The following is a 19,601-nucleotide window of genomic DNA, read 5'->3' as shown; positions in this document are numbered from 1 at the left end:
CCTGGCCCCGAGATGCTTCTTTCCCAGGCTGGCTTGGCATCTGGCTACAGCAGGAGTGAGCAGGAAGCCTGGGTCAGAGCCACAGGATTAGCTGGGGGGTTCCCCCGCCCACCGTATAGGGGTTCCAGTCTAGCTGGGGAGAGTCAGCAGTACCCGGCAGAGAGGGCTCCATTAGGTGGCACAGCGTAGTTTCTGAAGCCAGTGTTATTATAATCTCGGTATCTTCACATTATCCTAGACTTTATGATGGTTGGAGGAGGCGGTCCGATAGAGGCAGGACCAGCTATCCTCACAGCCTCAGGTGGCTGAGTCTGAGAAAGGGAGAAGGTCATCTACTGAAAGAGTTGTAGGGTTGCTAACCTTGAGTGGGGAAGTGTGGGGAAAGGTCCTTAACCTCTCATGGGGAAGCAGCCCAAATAGAGGCAAAAAGAAAATCCGAGGCAAGGGGACTTGGGTTCTTTTCGGGCATCACGGGTATTACTCCATCTCTTCTCTTCCAACAGATCCACAGACCAGCATGGCTGCCACTGCTGCTGTCAGTCCCAGTGACTACCTTCAGCCTGCCGCCTCCACCACCCAGGCGAGTGGGCGATGGGCTCTGAGGGTTGGGGGCTGCATCAGCCTCGCTGAAGGACTCACTGAAGCTGACATGAGACCGCAACTGAGCTCTGCCCTGGCTAACTATAACTCCCCGAGGCAATGAGACCAGGGAGGGTTCAGTTTTCCACTTTTTCTGAACTAAGAAACTAGGGCCACTCATCTAAGGTGCCACAGTTGAGTCAGGGGGAAAAGCAGAATGAAACTCAAGTCCTTTCCTCCAGACCCCACTGGCCATAAAAGGAAAACAGAGACTGTGTCCCCGCACCCTGGAGGCTCTTGCCTTGTAGCTTCGAAAGAACAGCCCTCCTTGATCGAAAAAGTCATGTCCCAAGCACTGGAAAACACTCTTCCAAAGGGTTTATTCCTCCTGTCCCCCTCCCTTTCTTTTTCCCTCCCTCCCTTCCTCAGTCCTTCCTCACTTGATGACTCAGTAAGGTGGGCTAACGGAGCTCCATCTATAAGCTGAGGGTGATTCCGTGTCCCCATTAGACACTATCAGGCCAGTGGGGAGTAAGTGGTCGGTCAGCCCATGCTGTTAGTTCACCCCGTCAAGGGGTGCTTCTGGGGAGTTCCTTCCTGAGAAAGGCATTTCTCACCCTTTCTCCCTTAATTTCTCAATGGAGAAACCAGCGGGGAAGGGGAGACAGGGGCCACTGCCGGGAGAGGATGCTGGCTCCCTGCCCGCCAGTGGGGAGGAGCCTGCGAAGAGGAGAGGATCTTAGAGGGCGGGGCGGCTGGGCAGCAGGCCTCATGTCTCACTCCTTCTCTCCACGTGGTGTTTTGCAGGACTCCCAGCCATCTCCCTTAGCCCTGCTGGCTGCAACATGTAGCAAAATTGGCCCTCCAGCTGTTGAAGCTGCAGTGACGCCTCCTGCTCCCCCGCAGCCCACACCACGGAAACTCGTCCCTATCAAACCTGCCCCTCTCCCTCTCAGTCCCGGCAAGAATAGCTTTGGAATCTTGTCCTCCAAAGGAAACATACTTCAGATTCAGGGGTCACAGCTGAGCGCGTCCTATCCTGGTGGGCAGCTGGTGTTCGCTATCCAGAACCCAACCATGATCAACAAAGGGACCCGATCGAATGCCAGTATCCAGTACCAGGCGGTCCCTCAGATTCAGGCGAGCAATTCTCAGACCATCCAGGTACAGCCCAATCTCACCAACCAGATCCAGATCATCCCTGGCACCAACCAAGCCATCATCACCCCCTCACCATCCAGTCACAAGCCTGTCCCCATCAAGCCGGCCCCTGTCCAGAAGTCGAGTACGACCACCACTCCGGTGCAGAGCGCGGCCAATGTGGTGAAGCTGACAGGTGGAGGGGGCAATGTGACACTTACTCTGCCTGTCAACAACCTCGTGAACACCAGCGACACCGGGGCCCCCACTCAGCTCCTCACGGAGAGCCCCCCGGCCCCGCTGTCTAAGACTAACAAGAAAGCCAGGAAGAAGAGTCTTCCTGCCTCCCAGCCCCCCGTGGCCGTGACCGAACAGGTGGAGACGGTGCTGATCGAGACCACGGCGGACAACATCATCCAGGCAGGAAACAACCTGCTCATCGTTCAGAGCCCTGGTGGGGGCCAGCCAGCTGTGGTCCAGCAGGTCCAGGTGGTGCCCCCCAAGGCCGAGCAGCAGCAGGTAGTGCAGATCCCCCAGCAGGCCCTGCGGGTGGTGCAGGCGGCATCCGCCACACTCCCCACCGTCCCCCAGAAGCCCTCCCAGAACTTTCAGATCCAGGCTGCTGAGCCGTCGCCTACTCAGGTACCACGCACACCCTCTGCACGCGCCTCCCTCTCCTCCTCAGCTCTAAATGGCTGATGCTCCATCCCCACTGGCTTGCTTTCCTAGATGATGCTGATGCATCTCCCGACCTGACCTGAGTGTTGGGAGTCAGTACTGTTTGGGGTGGGTAATAAGTGGCCACTTCTGCCAGTTCATAGGGCCTCGTACTGCTTATCTTTAGAAATCAGATGTGACATGCCTATGTACCTATATTTTGGAAACTTTCTTTATGGGAGTCTTTTGGCAGGGGGATGAGTAGCAGGCAGATATATACTTTTTAATAATAAAGTTTATTTTTTTATTCTAGAATTACATACTCCGAATGATAGCAAGAATGAAAAAATTCTAGTCAGAACCATAGAATTTGATGTAAAGTAAGAAAACCAATGAGAAAAATGTTGATCATTGTTAATGACAAAGAAAAAAAAAAAATTAGGAAGAAGCACCCTAGCTTCATAGCAGGAACATTTAGGATAGATTCCTCTGGGATGCTAACTTCAACAGGAACTTATTTTTGGCATTCATTAAGGTGCTGTAATACTAAAATTTATTTGGCTTTGCAGGGCAGGTTTTATGCTTTGTGTAAGCCTAGTAAATGCCAGAGATTAGGCCCATGTTGAAGATGAAGAACCTGGAACTCAGAGAAGTTACCCAGTATCCAGCTCTCACGGAGCACAAATGACAAAAGAGCCAGGATTCAACTCAGATTTCTGACCTACACTTTTGTCCTTATTCCACCCTGGCCCACCCTGGCTCTTGTGTGTGGCAGGGGCTACACTTAAAATTGTACAAGGATTTTTTAAAATATAAAAACCAGCTCCTGCCATGGAGGAATTTATAATCCAGCTGTCTGTAGAGAGAACCGAGGCGTCAGAGTGACGGCAGTAGGGAGTTGTGTAGTCTCCCAGGTGGAGAAGTGCCCTTGAGTTTGAGCTGTGGACATAACGGACGCACAGGAAATCTGAGGCCTGCCCTCAGGTGCCTCCTCCTTTCTGGTGTATTGCATACTGCCAAGGGGTTTTCTATGAATCGTGGCCTTCTGTGAATGTGAGGCTCCCTTATCAGACCTACCTTAAAGGTGAAGAACTGAGGCGATACCTGCTGCTCCTCCTCGCAGTGCCTCCCCTCCCTTCCCTGAGGTCCTGTGTCTCGAGACTGATGGAGGCAGGGCTTAGAACCAGGTCTTCCTAAGGAAATAAGCATACGTATGCAGAAAGATTTAGCTACTGCATTACTTTGTAATGATGACATAGTTTTCCAGTATCCGGAGGTGAGGTGCTGTCTGTTACCCAAATGTAGATTTAGGCTGTTTCTAATCTTATCGCTAAATAAATTCCTAAAAGTGGGTCAAAGGATATGCACGTTTTAAAAAATGTATTATACTCTGTATCAGAGAAATTGGCAATCCTCAGCCCTGAGGTCAAATCTGGCCCATCTATCTGTTTTTGTAAATAAAGTGTAATTGGAACACAGGCATGCCCATTTGTGCGGCTTTTGCACCACAAGGCAGAGACCTCACGACCTGCATAGCCTAAAATATTTACTCTCTGCCCTTTACAGATAAAGTGTGTTGACCTCTGCTCTACATTGTGGGAAAGAAAATGTTCTAGTAACAGAAACTTCAGATATGCAGACAATAGCAGTGATTTGCAAAAGGGGCACATACCAGAAAATTGAGGATGAGATGTGTATTTATTAAGAGATAACATGGGGTTTGTTTGTTTGCTTTTTACTGAGAACCACAGTCCTAAATAATCCAAGGATCAAAAATAACCCCAATCAAAATCACAGCAGAATTTTTTTTTAAACAAGTGACTTTTCCCCCTGTATCATTTGAGTGTAAGTTGCCACCATGCCTCTGTTACTTCCAAATGTTTTATAGAAAGTGTGTAATTCTTATACGCAAGGAGGACAACAGCACAACCTTCAAACATAGGCAATTAGCAAGTAAACACACTGATGTCTAATTCAGACCCCATTCAGGTTGCTCATCACTTGCCGCAATGATTCCTTTGTGGCAAAAGGATCTCATCCAGTATCACACATTCCATTTAATTGTCATGTCTCCTTAGTCTGTTTTGACCTGGAATAGTTCCTCAGTCTTTACTTGATGTTCATGACCATGACACTTTAAAAGGCCAGTTACTTTGTAGAATGTTCCTCAGTTTAGGTTTGTGTGATGTTCCCTCATGGATAGATGCAAGTTGTACACTTTTTTTTTTCAGAAATATCAAAGAAGTGATGCTGTGTTCTCACTGCATCCCAAAAGGAGGTGCATGATTTCGATTTGTCTCAGTACTGGTGATGATTAAAGTGATATTTAGCAGGTTTCTGCACCTTACTTTTTTTCTCTTTGTAATGGATTAGTATTTTGTAAGGAGATACTTTCTGTGTAAATATCTCAGTCCTTATCAGACTTTTGCCTACTTATTTTAGTAGCTTTTATTGTGATAGAGATTTTCTTTTTTGGCCGGACTGCAAGGCATGTTGGATCTTAGTTCACCGACCAGGGATCGAACCCCAGCCCCTTGCAGTGGAAGCACAGAGTCCTGACCACTGGACTGCCAGGGAATTCCTGTAACTTATTCTAAAATAAAAAGTTAATTTAAAAAAATCTCTTATCATGGGACTTCCCTGGCGGTCCTGTGGTTAAGACGCTGGACTTCCACCATAGGGGGCCTGGTTTCAATCCCTGGTTAGCGAACTAAGATCCAACATGCCTTGCTGTGCGGCCAAAAAAAAAAAAAAGTTACATTTACAGAAAGGTTGCAAAGGTAGTACAGAGTGTCTTATACCTCTCACCTGGTCCCCCACCACCACCTTGTTAAACATCTTACATACTGACATTGGCATGTTACTGTTCACTAAACTCCAGACTTGATTGGATGTCACCATCCAATCAATTAATCAATTATGTGCTTTTTCTGCTCCAGGATCCCATCCAAATACCACATTGCACTTGTGGGCATATCTCCCCAGGCCCCTCTGGTTGGATAGCTTCTTAGTCTTTGTTTTCCATGATCTTGACAGACAAGAGGCACATTGGTCAGGTATCCTATAGAATATCCCCCAGGCTGGATTATGGGTTTTTGGAAAGAATACCATGGAGACGAAACGCCTCTTTTCGTCACATTATATGAGGGGTACACAACATCTCTGATGATGTAACATCCCTGATGTTAACCATTATCACTTGGTTAGGGTGGTGTCTGCCAGGTTTCTTCATTCATCAAAGCTGCTACTTCTCCCTTTCTCAATTCTTTGGAAGTGAGTTGCTAAGTCTCCCATCAGGGGTGGGAGTGGGGGTGACAATTAAGCTCTACATCCTGGAAGGGAAAGTATCTGTATAATATTATTTGGAATTCTTCTGTAAGGAAGATTTGTCTCTTTTCCATTTATTCATTTATTTATATAAATTTATTTATTTATTTTTGGCTGTGTTGGGTCTTCGTTGCTGTGTGCAGGCTTTCTCTGGTTGCGGTGAGCAGGGGCTACTCTTCGTTGCGGTACGCGGGCTTCTCATTGCGGTGGCTTCTCTTGTTGCAGAGCACGGGCTCTAGGCATGCAGGCTTTAGTAGTTGCAGCACGTGGGCTCAGTAGTTGTGGCTCATGGGCTCTAGAGCGCAGGCTCAGCAGTTGTGGCGCACGGGCTTAGTTGCTCCGCAGCACGTGCGATCTTCTCAGACCAGGGCTCGAACCCGTGTCCCCTGCATTGGCAGGCGGATTCTTAACCACTGCACCACCAAGGAGGTCCCACCATTTATTTTTTTATTCGATCATGTATTTATGTCAGTAGAGACTCATGTATATTTATTTTATACTTTGGGTTACGATCCAGTACTGCGTTACTTATTTTGTTGCTCACATTGTTTCAACTCTGGCCATTTGGAGCTCTTTCTGGTTGGTTCTTGCATCTGTGTGACATACTCCCAGTCTCTTTTTTTTTTTTCTTATCAGCTTTTTTTAAAAATAAATTTATTTAAATTTTATTTATTTATTTTTGGCTGCATTGGGTCTTCGTTGCTGCGCACGGGCTTTCTCTAGTTGTAGTGAGCAGGGGCTACTCTTCATTGCAGTGCACGTGCTTCTCATTGCGATGGCTTCTCTTGTTTTGGAGCACGAGCTCTAGGTGCGCGGGCTTCAGTAGTTGTGGTACGTGGGCGTCAGTAGTTGTGGCACGCGGGCTCAGTAGTTGTGGCGCACAGGCTTAGTTGCTCCACGGGTTGTGGGATCTTCCTGGACCAGGGGTCTAACCCGTGTCCCCTGCATTGGCAGGCGGATTCTTAACCACTGCGTCACCAGGGAAGTCCCCTTTTCAGCTTTATTGAGGTATTCACATACCATGAAATTTACCCTTTTAAAGTGTACATTGCAGTGGGTGGGTTTTAGTGTACTCATGGAGTTATGCAACCATCACCACTATCTAGTTTTAGAACATTTTCATCACCTCAGAAAGACCCCTTTAGTGGTCACTCCTCATTTCCCCCTTGCCCCAAGCCCTGGCAACCACTAATCCATTTTCTTTTCTTTTCTTTTTTTTAATAAATTTATTTATTTATTTTTATTTTTGGCTGCATTGGGTCTTCATTGCTGCACATGGGCTTTCTCTAGTTGCAGTGAGCAGGGGCTACTCTTTGTTGCGGTGCGCGGGCTTCTCATTGCTGTGGCTTCTCTTGTTGCGGAGCACGGGCTCTAGGCACATGGGCTCAGTAGTTGTGGCTCGCGGACTCTAGAGCGCAGGCTCAGCAGTGGTGGCATACGGGTTTAGTTGCTCCACGGCATGTGGGATCTTCCTGGACCAGGGCTCAAACCTGTGTCCCCTGCATTGGCAGGCGGATTCTTAACCAGTGCGCCACCAGGGAAGCCCTAATCCATTTTCTATCTCTATAGATTTGCCTCTTCTGGACATTTCATGTAAATGGAATCCTACCATAGGTGATCTTTTGCAGCTAGCTCCTTTCACTTAGTACACTGTTTTCTAAGTTCATCCATGCTGTAGCAAGTGTCAGTACTTCATTCCTTGTATTTTCCCAGCCCCAGTCCTGGGATCAACCATTTGTCCTAGGAATCCTAGTTCCTTTTATTGGAGGATGTGATAACAGTTTTTTAAATTCTATCATTTTCTTCTCCATTTGTTTACGTCAATATGGATTCATAGGTTCCTGTTTTATTCACTGAGTTATAATCCATTAGTATTGTTATTTTGATGTTCAAATTATCCTATGTTTAGCCAGTGGGAGCCCCTCCAAGCTGGCTCTTGTGTTCTTTTCACATGTCACCACCATTCTTTGAGCATTTCCTTACTTTCTGGTATAAGAGGTGTTCCAAGGTCTTCTTGTACTTCCCCTGACCGCAGTCCTCGAATCAGCTATTTCTCCAAGGAGCCCTGGTTTCTTTTAGTGGCGCATGGGATTTAGAAGCTAAGAGCTGGGTGCTAGGTGAGCTCATTGCTCCTGGAGTTTTGCTGCTTTCAGCCTTTCTCAGTGGACACAGTTAAGAAGAATATATAAATATACCTATACATATATATGTAATACCAAGATAGATACAGACATGCACACACATATATACATACATTTATATCTATATTTCTCTATTTATATTGAAACCTAAGAGTTTTCCATCAATACCTCTAATTCCCATCCAATACCACACGGTTCATTCTCGTTCTCAGGCTCTAACATGCATATTTTTAAAGGCTTTGGACACATATTCCCAGATATCCCTCCAGCAAGCCTAGACCACTTCACACCCCCTGACGTAAGAACACGTGCCTATTTCCCTACTGTCTTAGCAACAATGAGCATTATGTTTTATTGTTCCATCCTTGTTAGTATGAATTGGAGAAAGACCGTAGTCTCTCCACTAATTGTGCCTCCTAAAGGCTGTTTTCATTGCTTTGATGAGCATTCACAGCACATCTTTTGTGAGGTCATCATTTAGCTGCCTTCTAATTCTTCAAGTCGGAGATTTGGCATTATATTTTTCCATGCTAAGTAAATTAAATGTTTTGTTTCAAATCAACAGCATTTGTCAGCTTAGTACAGGGATGCCATCAGCCCTTTTTGTTGAACACCAACAGTGGGCGAATGTAGGCCTGGGCTAGTTGGAGAAGACTTGGGTGGACAAAAAGGCACCCGCTTCTCCCTTGGGCAGGGAGATGATGCTGCATTGAAAGGGGGCAGGAGGGCTTCCCTGGTGGCGCAGTGGTTGGGAGTCCACCTGCCAATGCAGGAGACATGACAAGAGTGTTATACCAGGGAATGGATGATATAAACATTCTTTAATGCAAAAAAAAAAGGGGGGGGGCAGGAGCCAGGGCTTTCAGGGGGCATTGACTTTTTCTCTCTGGCCCCTCCCAGGTTTACATCCGTACACCTTCTGGTGAGGTACAGACGGTCCTTGTCCAGGACGGCCCCCCGGCAACAGCTGCGACCACCTCCACCACCACTTGTAGCAGCCCTCCGTCCCGTGCTGCCCATCTGAGCGGGACCAGCAAAAAGCACTCGGCTGCAATTCTCCGGAAAGAGCGTCCCCTGCCAAAGATTGCCCCTGCCGGGAGCATCATCAGCCTGAACGCAGCCCAGCTGGCAGCGGCAGCCCAGGCCATGCAGACCATCAACATCAACGGTGTCCAGGTCCAGGGTGTGCCCGTCACCATCACCAACACTGGCGGTGAGGGAAGGCCCCCGGCCCCAGGCGTGGGCAGCCTTGAGTTAAGGTTGGAAGGAAAGGAGGGAGCCTTTGGACTGGCTTGTGCTGCACTTCTCAGTTCAGTGGTAACATTTGGTGATATTTACAGTATGAAAGCAGCCTTGCACATAATCAAAGGAACATTGTAGGTACCTAGCACAAATGGTTCGTTGCATTCTTTAGCTGGGTGAAGGGCAATTTGCAAGGTAGTGGGAGCTCTCTGAATCTCCTCCCTTCATCCTTCAATGAATTTCCAGCACTTTATGCATTTGGTTTAGTGGCCTGCGAGGAGTCCACCCACAGGCACTCCCCCTGCTTTGATGGCTTTATGCAAGTCCTAGAGGGCTTGATTTGTTCCAAAGCCCATAGAACTGTCTCTCCCTCTGTTAACAGAAATCCCTGGAGACTTTCCTGGGAGCAGAGTTGGTGTCTCACAAGGGCCTAAGGCTGGAGGAGATTCTGGAAAAACACTCCAAGACCCATGTGGGCAACGTCTGGAAGTGAATTTGGCCTGTGTAGTATAGTGGTTCTGGGCATTGACTCTGAAGTTGACTGGGTTCCCATCCAGATTCTACAAGTTCTACATGTGTGATCTTGAGCCTCAGTTTCTTCATCTGTAAAAGGGGGATGATAGTACCTATTTCATGGGGTTATGAAACTTAAGTGCATTAATACATTTAAGATCTCTAAAGTGGTATCTGGCACATAGCAGGCTCTCAAAAATATTAGCTGCTATGACTGTCAACCTTACTATGTGCAGGAAGGAAGAAGGGGGTCAGGCTCCCTCTTCTGCCCCTTTGGGCTTCCTCACCCTGAACTCTGCCCCACTCCTCCCCACAGGGCAGCAGCAGCTGACAGTGCAGAATGTTTCTGGGAATAACCTGACCATCAGTGGGCTGAGCCCCACCCAGATCCAGCTGCAGATGGAACAGGCCCTGGCTGGAGAGGCCCAGCCCGGGGAGAAGCGGCGCCGCATGGCCTGCACGTGTCCCAACTGCAAGGACGGGGACAAGAGGTGATTTGAGGAGACGGGCCAGGCGGCCAGCCTGGCGTGTGTCCTGTTCCCCAAGCCCTCCCTGGGACACAGACAGAGAGGGGACCAGGTAGCGGCTCCGTGCTCTCCGACCTGACCCCACATCCTCTCTCCATCCTGTCCCGCCCCCATCTCTCTACCTCCCGCTCTTTCTGCTTCCCATTCCCTCTACCCCACCCTCAACCCAATTCCCAGGTCTGGAGAGCAGGGCAAAAAGAAGCACGTGTGCCACATCCCTGACTGCGGCAAGACTTTCCGTAAGACGTCCCTACTGCGGGCTCACGTGCGCTTGCACACCGGCGAGCGGCCCTTTGTCTGCAACTGGTTCTTCTGTGGGAAGAGGTTCACACGGAGTGACGAGCTCCAGCGGCACGCCCGCACCCACACAGGTCTGCTCCCCTCCCCTGCGGCACCCTCCAGCCCCCCCGCCCCTCCACTCCGCGCTTCCGCTCCCTGCCTCTCTCCCCACCCCCACTCCATTGTCCTCAGCGACATGGAGACTCCTGGCCTGGCCAAGGAACTGCGGCACTGAGCGAGAGCTACAGACTGTCTCCTCGGGGTGCAGGACTACCCGGAAAGTCTCGCAAGCCATTCCTTTATTGCAGTGTTTCCCAAAGTGAGGTCAGTTGCGTTGCACAGCCTTGATGACTTCTGCCATAAGCTGCATACTTGTTTAACTATCAGTGGCGTCTTGTGCCAGGCACTATACTACACATTCTACCCATTAACTAATTTAATCCTCATAACGACTCTATGGGGACGGTACTTTGATTGTGCCCATTTTACTGAGGCATGGAGAGGGGGCCGGGTCACACAGCCAGTGACTAGTGGAACTGGTTCAACCCAGGCCCTCTGGCTCCCAAGTTCACGCTCTTGGTCACTATCCCACATTGCCTTTCCTACTGTTATTTACCGAATGATTTTCCTTAAATCACTTCACTATTTTTACTTACTATTTTTTTCACTATTTTTACTCTTTTATGTCCAGTGCAGTATTATTTTTCACATCACAGGCTTGGGATCATAGCTAAGTGTTTTAATGTACTGGCAAACAAATACAAAACTATAAAGTAGAAAATCGTTCATGCATCTACCACCCAAGATTGTCCTGGGTGTCTCCAGTGGTCCACAGCACATGCTTTGAGAACTGCCGTTCTGGCAGATGCCCCCAGTGAGCAGACGCCTGTCCTGGGCCTGGGGACACGAGGCCCAAAACTCGGGCTCCTGGCCAGCGTGGCGGGGCAGGTCGCGCCCACCCTCTGCAGGCTGCACAGTAAATACTCAGAACAGCAGCAGACCCAGCCCGGGTGTGTGGCTCAGTCTGGCAGGTCAGAGGCGAGTGGGGTTTTCCTGTGAGGGGGAGGACTTTGAGCCGGGGTTAGTCAGAGAGACAAAGATCAGAAGAAAGTAGGTGACAGGCTACACGGGAAGCGTCCTGGGTGCAGGCGCACAAGTACAGCGTTTGGCACGGCACAAGGAATGGAAACAAAGTAGACTGGAGAGTGATGGGGGGGAGGGGGATGAGGACTGACAAAGGTTCACATCAGTGGCTCATGGGGAGCACTGTGTAAGCAGCAGGTAGGCCGGTGACACGGCTTCACAGGTGCCCCTCACACCTCATGTGTGTGCCTCCTTTTCCGGGGCATGGCACTGTGACTGACTGGCATCTCCTCTTCCCAGGGGACAAACGCTTCGAGTGTGCCCAGTGTCAGAAGCGCTTCATGAGGAGTGACCACCTCACCAAGCATTACAAGACCCACCTGGTCACGAAGAACTTGTAAGGCCAACTGAGGCGGGAGGCCTCGCAGATTGCAGACCCCTGCCTGTGTCCTGCCTGGGCCCCTGGAGGAAAGAAGGCCCACAGCTGCCCTGGGCCCGCCCTCGCCCCTCCCTCCTGTTCTGCGACTGTCCCCACAGGAAGGGACTCTACTGCCCCCATACTCACCTCCTTCTGAAGCCCCTTGGCTCCGCCCTGGCCCTCCCCTCTCACCACAAGCTCCCGGCCTGCCCAGACCGTGGACAGTGGCCGTGCCCAATGAGACGTTCTAAACCAGGACGAGTGGGAACCCTTATTTCCAAAGGAAAAACATGAATTTCACTCCGTCGAGGAGCAAAGTGAGCCCCCCCTCCCCCAAACACTGCCGGAGTCGCATCGTGCCATGCCCCTCCCTCTCCTGCACCTCCCTGGCCCCCTCAGCCACTGCGGGTGCCCCGGGGCCCTGCACCCAGGGCACCACTGGCATCCAGCTCCACCTCCGGAGAGGCTCCAGAGGCCGCCTCCACTCCACATGCCCCTGCCCCACCCCAGCTCTCCTCCAGCACATTCCAACTTTCTATTTAAAAAGTAAAGCTACCCACGGACTCCCTGATTCCCCCCTTTTTCTATGGAGAAAGTTGCCTTATACTCTACTTCCGATGATGAACACTGTGTATTGTGTGTGCTTTAAAGAAGTTTTATTTAATTGCTCCCTTCTTCCTGTTCTTGTTACTCACCTCCCCCATGCCTGCTTTTAGTTTAGGGTTTTTGGGGGGCAATGATGAGCATATCAATTTTTTTCTCACTCTAGTAATTCTCTTTTCTAAACGACACAGCATTTCAACTCGAATCTGGATTCAGATAAAACACCTTCCCATCCTGAACCTCATCCCTCTCCCCCTCATCTCACCCACCCCAACCAGCCCAAGCCCTACTTGTGTACAGTGTATATTGTAAAATAGACAGTTGTGTCTACTACATGTTTAAAAACATATTGCTTGTTATTTTTGAGGCTTTTAAATTAAACAAAAATCCAACTTTATTTTTAGTTGTAACTGCTTGAGGTATGTTTTAACGCATTAAGTGACAGATTTGTTATCCTTTATTAACGATGTACTTTGTTGGTCAGCACTGGGCTGACAAAAATTTTTTCTTGCTAATAAATTTAGTTGCCTGAGGCAAAATCTGCAACTTGGCACGGCAGCTTCCTTTGCCTTTCCCCTCGGAGAGCTCCGAGAGGGGAATCCTGAGGAGGGAGCCCCGGTCTCTCGGAGCTGTCCGCACTGGGACCAGGGCAGGACCTTGTCCTCCTGACCTTGGCAGATCTAGGCCACAGCCCAAAAAGGGCTTCAGCCACACGGACCTCCTGGCATTGGCACAAGCCCCCAGAGCACCTGGTGGGGGGACTCCAGAGGGCAGGGCCTGGTGCAGGTGTTCCTGCTTTGTTCTTCCCTAAGCCAGTTTTGCCCAGATGAAAGCAGGCATACTCTGCCCATAGACTCAAGTGAACAGCAGTGCCTTCCTTACCAGCAAGTGAATTCCTCCACTCAACTCTCCAACCCCCGGAGCAGGGCTTTGGCCTCAAGAGCCCGTTAGTAAGAAGCTTAGGAGAGAAATCCAAAGGGACCTTGCCTCAGTCACTTCCAGAAGGCTAAAGAGTCTGGAGAAAACACAGTTCCCCAAGATCCCTTCCCAGGGTGGAGGACCAGGCCAGAACCCAGCTCCACCCAAGAGAGAACCCTGGCCACAGTTTCTGTTTTTCTACTATCCCTCACCCCAGCACCACAGGGAAGGTAGCAGGCTGATTTTGGTTTTAGCAAGTGCTGCAGATCTGAAATTTTGGTGGGGATTTTGGGGGATGGGCAGGGGGTGGGACAGGGCTCATTAGGAGATCAGGGGTTGGGATGGTAGGCAGATTGCGACTGGAGCCAGCTCAGTACCTGTGTTTAAACCTGGCAGGGGCCTGAAGAGCATCTGAGCTGAAGGAAGAGGCAAGTTGTTCTCAAGCATACAGAGAACAGTATGTGCTTTTCTTGTAACAACAATGCCTCTTAATCAGCCTCAAAAGGACACAGCCAGGGTGGCTGTTCTGTGCAAGAGTGGCAAGGCTCGTTTAGAGCTATCTGTCTCCTTACTGTGTTTCCTTTGTCACCAGCGCCTGCATTTTTGCAAGCAAACAGCTTGTCCTTAGAGCCAGTCCACCCTCGCATCAGCTGAAGAAATAAAAAGGAGATGGATCTCAGATAGATCACAGGTCCTCTGCCCCCATCACTTCTTTATTAACAGGCAGGGAGTCCCGTCCCAAGCATACTTAAGCCCTTTGGGTGATACCAGGCCAACCACTGTCTCTACCCTGACATGGAAGCCTCCTAACCAGCCCAGCAGCCCCACTTCTCATTGCTGCACTGGCAGGAGGAGGAAGACATGAGGTATATTTATCTACTCTCACGTGCGGATTGTGTGACGAGAAAACTGCCTTACTGTGTTCTTGATCGGGATTGGCGAGAGAAGGGGAATGTCAACAACTGACCTCTTTCTGCCACATGTTCCCCACCGGCTTTGCTCTCAGGCACAAAGAACTATCCTTTCCTGGGAACTGATTCCAAGTCATGTGCTTTATGCTTCAAGTGTGGAAACTGACCTGACTCCTTGGCATCCTTTGGAAATGAGGTGCCAGCCCTCAGCGGGCAGAACAGTGTGCTGGCACTCGGGATTTCCCTTCTCCAGTGAGACACATGGGTTCAAAAGTTATGCCTGACCATCTCTGCCTCCCATGGGATGCCTGAGTTAGAAAGGGAGGAGGAGGGCTTCCCTGGTGGCGCAGCGGTTGAGAGTCTGCCTGCCAATGCAGGGGACATGGGTTCGAGCCCTGGCCCGGGAAGATCCCACATGCTGCGGAGCAGCTGAGCCCGTGCGCCACAACTACTGAGCCTGTGCTCTAGAGCCCGCAAGCCACAGCTACTGAGCCCACGTGCCACAATTGCTGAGGCCCGCGCGCCTAGAGCCTGTGCTCCGCAACAAGAGAAGCCACGACAGTGAGAAGTCTGCGCACCGCAACAAAGAGTAGCCCCCCGCTCACCGCAACTGGAGAAAGCCCGCGCACAGCAACGAAGACCCAACACAGCCAAAACAAACAAATTAATTAATTAATTTAAAAAAATAATAAAAGGGAGCAGGAAAGTGTATTCTGCCTAGCACGGCTGTTGGCCTGGGGAGAGAACGGAGAGAGCTGGTGGCAAATTAGCCCTCATCTGCTTTAATCCATCCCTTATTTACTGGAGAGTTGCAGGGGGTGGGGACTGTTGACACTGATGTGGCCCAAGCTTGCCCCAGGCCAGAGGCCTCCCCAGGACACCTGATTGGCCCTGGTTGAAAATCTGGGGGCAGGCTACTCCCAGCAGCTTGAGAGTGGGGGTCACACAGCCCAAGTTCCCTCCCCAGGGTCCTGTGCACCAAGGCCACCCCTGTCTGCTCAGTGATGCTCAGTGCTGCAGCTCATCCAGATACTAGGATTATGAGCCCGAAATAAAAGGGGGCTGGGGAAGACCCTCCCCTCCTGAAGGCACATCGGGCAAAGTACTTTTTTGTTTTCTTAACTAAACCAGCAAATAGATCTCAGGCTTCCTTCAAACTACTCAGTCCATCTTGACAATCACCTTTGAGGCCCCACACTTGAGTTTAATGATGGGAGCTGCCTGCAGCATCTCAGGTCCCTGCACCCATCAGGGGCTCGTGGCTGAGGTCTAGATGGTGGTGGATTCCAGGGAACCTAACTTGGGGGTCAGACACTGCCTTGGGACAGAGACCTCCTGTCACCTGACCAAGGTCTCTGGGGCTGGGATGAAGCCACTAAGGGAACTGCAATAATCTCAGGACAGGTGGTAGTTGGGTTTCCTAGTGAAGAGGTCCTCAGGGAGTAGAAGAGCAGGAAGTGAGCCTGGGAGGATGGAATAAAGAAGAGGGGTGTGGGTGAAAAGAAAGCAAACCATGGAGGGAGAGGCAGAGAATCAGGGCTTGGAGAGGAGCGTCAAATACCTGCTAATCGGGATTGTGGCCAAGAGGAAATAAGAAATGACCACAGGTCAGGCCAAGAGGATTGACCAGGATTTCTCAAATGAAACTAAGGAACCACCAGGTCATATCCTTTGGGCCTGCTGAGAACCCATCAGGCCTCCTCCCCCTGCCTGTGGCCCACTCTCTGATTAGCCAGTACCCGGGCTAAGAGAGATGACCCAACCAACTCACCTTGGAAACCTTAACATCCCTCCAGCCAACAAAGACCCTCTTGGTGGCCCTGCTCCTACCAGGTGCCAAAAAACCCCAGGCCCCACTCACCAAGTTCTGAGAAGTTTAAGAAAAGCAGATTATGCATAAACATTACAGATTAGCATTTCCTGGCTGGGATTTTGAGAAGGAGCCAGAGAAATTAAGCAGTCCCTCCCATGAAGGAGCTTCTCACGGGGAACACATATGAAAACAATGGGACATATTTGGGGAGCAATCCGTGAGCACATGCAAAGTATTGTGTGAGGGGTTAAACCCATAACTGCAAGCAGGACAGTCGGGTAAGGGTCAGCCTCCCTGCATCCCCCTCTGGGTCACCTGACAACCAAACTCAGGGCTCAGGCATCTGCTGGCAGAACACCAAGTACCCACCTGTCTGTGTGTCCTGAGGCTCCACACTGAGTTCACCAAAGCTAGGCTGGAGAATTCCTGAGATCTGGGGCCCCAGCACACCCCTTCTGGCCTGCTGTTGGTCCCCTGGAAAGCTGGGTGCTATACATCAGGAGCATCTTTACCACTCTTCCAGGCCCCCTTCCCTTCCCAGGCATTGTCATCCTCCCCCATGGCTTCAAGTGCCACCTTGGAGGCTCATGACACCTAAACCATCCCATCAGCCCAGACCTCTCCCCCAGCTCCAGAATTGATTTTCCAACCCGACCGAATGTGGTTGTCCCGTAAATCCTCACACTCAACAGGTCTGATGGCGACTTCACCTTTCCCTTAAGCCTCTCCTCCAACATTCCCCCACTTCAATGAACAGCACCGCCCAAGTCGCCTAAAGCCATCCTGCTGAGTCAAAACCCTCCTCTCCACCCCACACCCCCCCAAACTCAGGCATCAGGCTCTGATGCTTAGAGAGAACACGGCAGCGTCTTGCCCTCCTTCGCCTGTCACCCACTCCATCACCAGAGCCACATCCCAAAACAAAAATCCAATCACCAAGATGTAACTGAAATGTATAATTCAATCAAACAATTCGACTAAAAGGTGACTGAAGAACATAAATGCAAAAGCATCAGAAGAAAACAGGCAAGGCATAGCCCCCAAACTCACACCCAGCCTTTTGTTGCATATTAAGAAACCGGGGTGCCTCTGTACAATGCAGTATTGCAAAATAGCTTCTATTCACTGAAGACTCTCGAGAAAAGATTAGGAACTTTACAAAGTTGGGTGTGGGCAAAATGTTTAAGAAAAAGCAGTAACAATAAAAAATTCATTTCTCCCAAGCAGACAAACCCCTTGCTGGGGTTGCAGCAGTAGCAACACAGCCAGCGGGCATGTTCCCCCCTCTGGTTTGCACTGTGGGGCTGCTTTGTGATCTAGACACCAAATCCCACTAGGCAGAAAAGCACAATACAAGCCTACTTATTATCTTCAAGATGAAGGAGCAAATATAAAAAGGCAACCAGTTGCAAACTTCCTCACTAACAGCCAAGGATGGAAGAGGCTGTCAGAATCTAGAGCTTTTTCTCTCTACCTGGCCTTAAAAAACCAGGAATTAGACACCCTGGTTTGACAGCAGCACAGGATAAAAACTTAGAATAGTTGTCTAAAGCCTAGCCCTTGCTACCTACCTGATCTTCAGCAGGCACCGAGCCCCTGACTACTTGCCTGGTCTGTTTTCTCACCACCTAGCTCCAACAATATCACACTCGAGTTGTTCCCTCTTCCTGGCATGCCTGTTCCGTTGTCCATCTGGAGAACCCTTACTCATTAAGACAAATCAAATGTCTGCTCCCTTTATGAAGCCTTTACTGACTGTGTGACCTCTGGAGACCACTTCCTCCTTTTTGCTCCCCCTTACCTTGCGGAAACATCTGTTAAAATTCCTGTAACTCCTTAGCTTACAGATCTGCCTTCCGCTGTAGACTATAAGCCCCTCGTGGGCAGGAACCATGCATCTTCATCTTCATGTTTTCAGACCTAGCTCAGTGCCTGGTCCAAAAGAAGTCTTTAACACATGTCTACCCCACTATACCGAGCCCTTGGCTTTTAATTTTTAAGCAAACCATTCAAATGATCCTAGTCTTGGTGCCCTAGAATCTTGGGTCCAGGGTAGCATAGCCCAGCAGGGCTAAGAGTGTAGCTGCATGAACAAAATCATCTGAGCTGAAGGGTACTAATCACTGCTTACCCAGGTTCAAGCGCAGGGCCTTGGGAGGAGGGGAGCAATGCTCATATGTGGAAAGACAACTTCAACAAGAAAGAAAGCCCAGTCAACTCTCTCTCGATTGTGTTGACAGAGAAAAATGATGGCAACACAAAAACTTTGAGCCAGCGGAGGATCCATAGATCAACATCGTTAAGCCTTGAGACATGTATTATTTCTTTGCAGCAAATTTGTCTTCCAGATTCTATTTGGCTCAAGCTATGTGCACATAATAAAGGATGATAGGTATCTAATGTTGGGCTTAATGAAGCTTGGCTGTAATGCAGACACCTGGGCAGGGCAGGAAGTTTCCCTTACCTGGCACAGTCCTGGGGTGCCTGCCTAGGTGGCTCCTGCAGCTCCCCTTCCTGATGTTGGTGGAAACCAGGACTACAGAGAGGCCTTGACCCAAGGCTGCCCCAGCCAGGTCAAAGCTGGAATGGGCACTGGCAGGTGTCCTATTTCTCAGCCCTGAGTCCACAGCCTGGAAGTGACTTTTGCCTAGCCACCTGCTCCCCTGTGCCCTGGTTTACGGCTGGCACTGACCTGGGAGCTAGACTCCAGCTACCTAGAAAGGGCAAAATGTGAAAAAGGGGAAACGACAAAGATGGGGGTGGCCCGGGAGAGGTGGGGCAATCTTTCCATCTAGCAGAACACTGGCTAGTGTGAACTCTGCTGCAACCACAAAAGGGGAAACCGTGAGGAAAGGGAGCAGCATGCTCTGACCCAGGTTATAGCAACGAGGCTGCAGAGAGGGGATTCAGGCTGGAAGATAGTTCTGGTCTGGGATGGCTTGATCCCAAATTTCCCTCTTCCCCTTTCCCATTCAGCCATCTGCTTTCTTACCATAGTCTTGACCCCACTGCTCCTCCCCGGATCCCAGAGCACCTCCCCATACTCACACACTATACAGCACCTATCCCGTGAGATCCACAAGTCATTTGCAACCTGTCCCACTCTTGAACGCCAATTTCTCCCCCCCACCAGATCGCCCCTTTCTGTGTCTCCACATCACCTTGCCTCAGAGTCTGGCCCCTAATTCCATTTTCCATTTGTCCTTTCCTGGCACCAGCCTCCCCCGAGGGGTACTTTCTGCACTAAACTGGCCTTCAGGCACCTGCTAGGGGCCGACCCCTTGATACTGACTACTCCCCTCAAGCCCCCAGCGGCTCATTCCCCGCCCCGGGCCAGGGCCGCTTCATTTCCTATACCTTTAACAAACTCCACGTGCGTGTTAACGGCGGTGACAGCATTTCCTTGTCTCTCTGCTCCCGCCCCCGGAGGCGCCGTCCATTGGCTGCAGG

The 19,601-nt window shown here is 50.1% G+C and overlaps 1 protein-coding gene and 1 long non-coding RNA gene across 5 annotated transcripts in view; one reads left to right on the top strand and one right to left on the bottom strand.

The window, feature by feature from the left end:
* Nucleotides 1-13,055, top strand: part of SP2 (Sp2 transcription factor) — a 26,526-nt gene extending 13,471 nt beyond the window's left edge. For 2 of the 3 annotated variants that reach the window (XM_082372337.1, XM_082372338.1), the window contains 6 exons: nucleotides 504-580; nucleotides 1,387-2,361; nucleotides 8,745-9,057; nucleotides 9,916-10,090; nucleotides 10,304-10,497; nucleotides 11,789-13,055. In XM_082372337.1, the coding sequence (XP_082228463.1) occupies nucleotides 504-580; nucleotides 1,387-2,361; nucleotides 8,745-9,057; nucleotides 9,916-10,090; nucleotides 10,304-10,497; nucleotides 11,789-11,889 (1,835 nt within the window). In that variant the 3' untranslated portion in view covers nucleotides 11,890-13,055. Of the gene's footprint in view, nucleotides 1-500; nucleotides 581-1,386; nucleotides 2,362-8,744; nucleotides 9,058-9,915; nucleotides 10,091-10,303; nucleotides 10,498-11,788 lie in introns of all 3 variants that reach the window. The other variant, XM_082372336.1, reaches the window with a different exon arrangement.
* Nucleotides 2,654-19,601, bottom strand: LOC309618511. Of its 2 annotated transcripts, none has more exons than XR_014238517.1 (2): nucleotides 19,509-19,601; nucleotides 2,654-3,569 (listed from the first exon to the last, which is right to left on the bottom strand). It is a non-coding gene; the product is annotated as an uncharacterized lncRNA (long non-coding RNA). The 2 variants fall into 2 exon arrangements; XR_014238518.1 differs by lacking the exon at nucleotides 19,509-19,601 and adding an exon at nucleotides 18,616-19,498.

The sequence above is a fragment of the Balaenoptera borealis genome (assembly GCF_965194805.1).
Source record: "Balaenoptera borealis genome assembly, chromosome: 20".
NCBI classification, from domain to species: Eukaryota; Metazoa; Chordata; class Mammalia; order Artiodactyla; family Balaenopteridae; genus Balaenoptera; species Balaenoptera borealis.
This window is presented reverse-complemented; position numbering and strand designations above follow the sequence as displayed.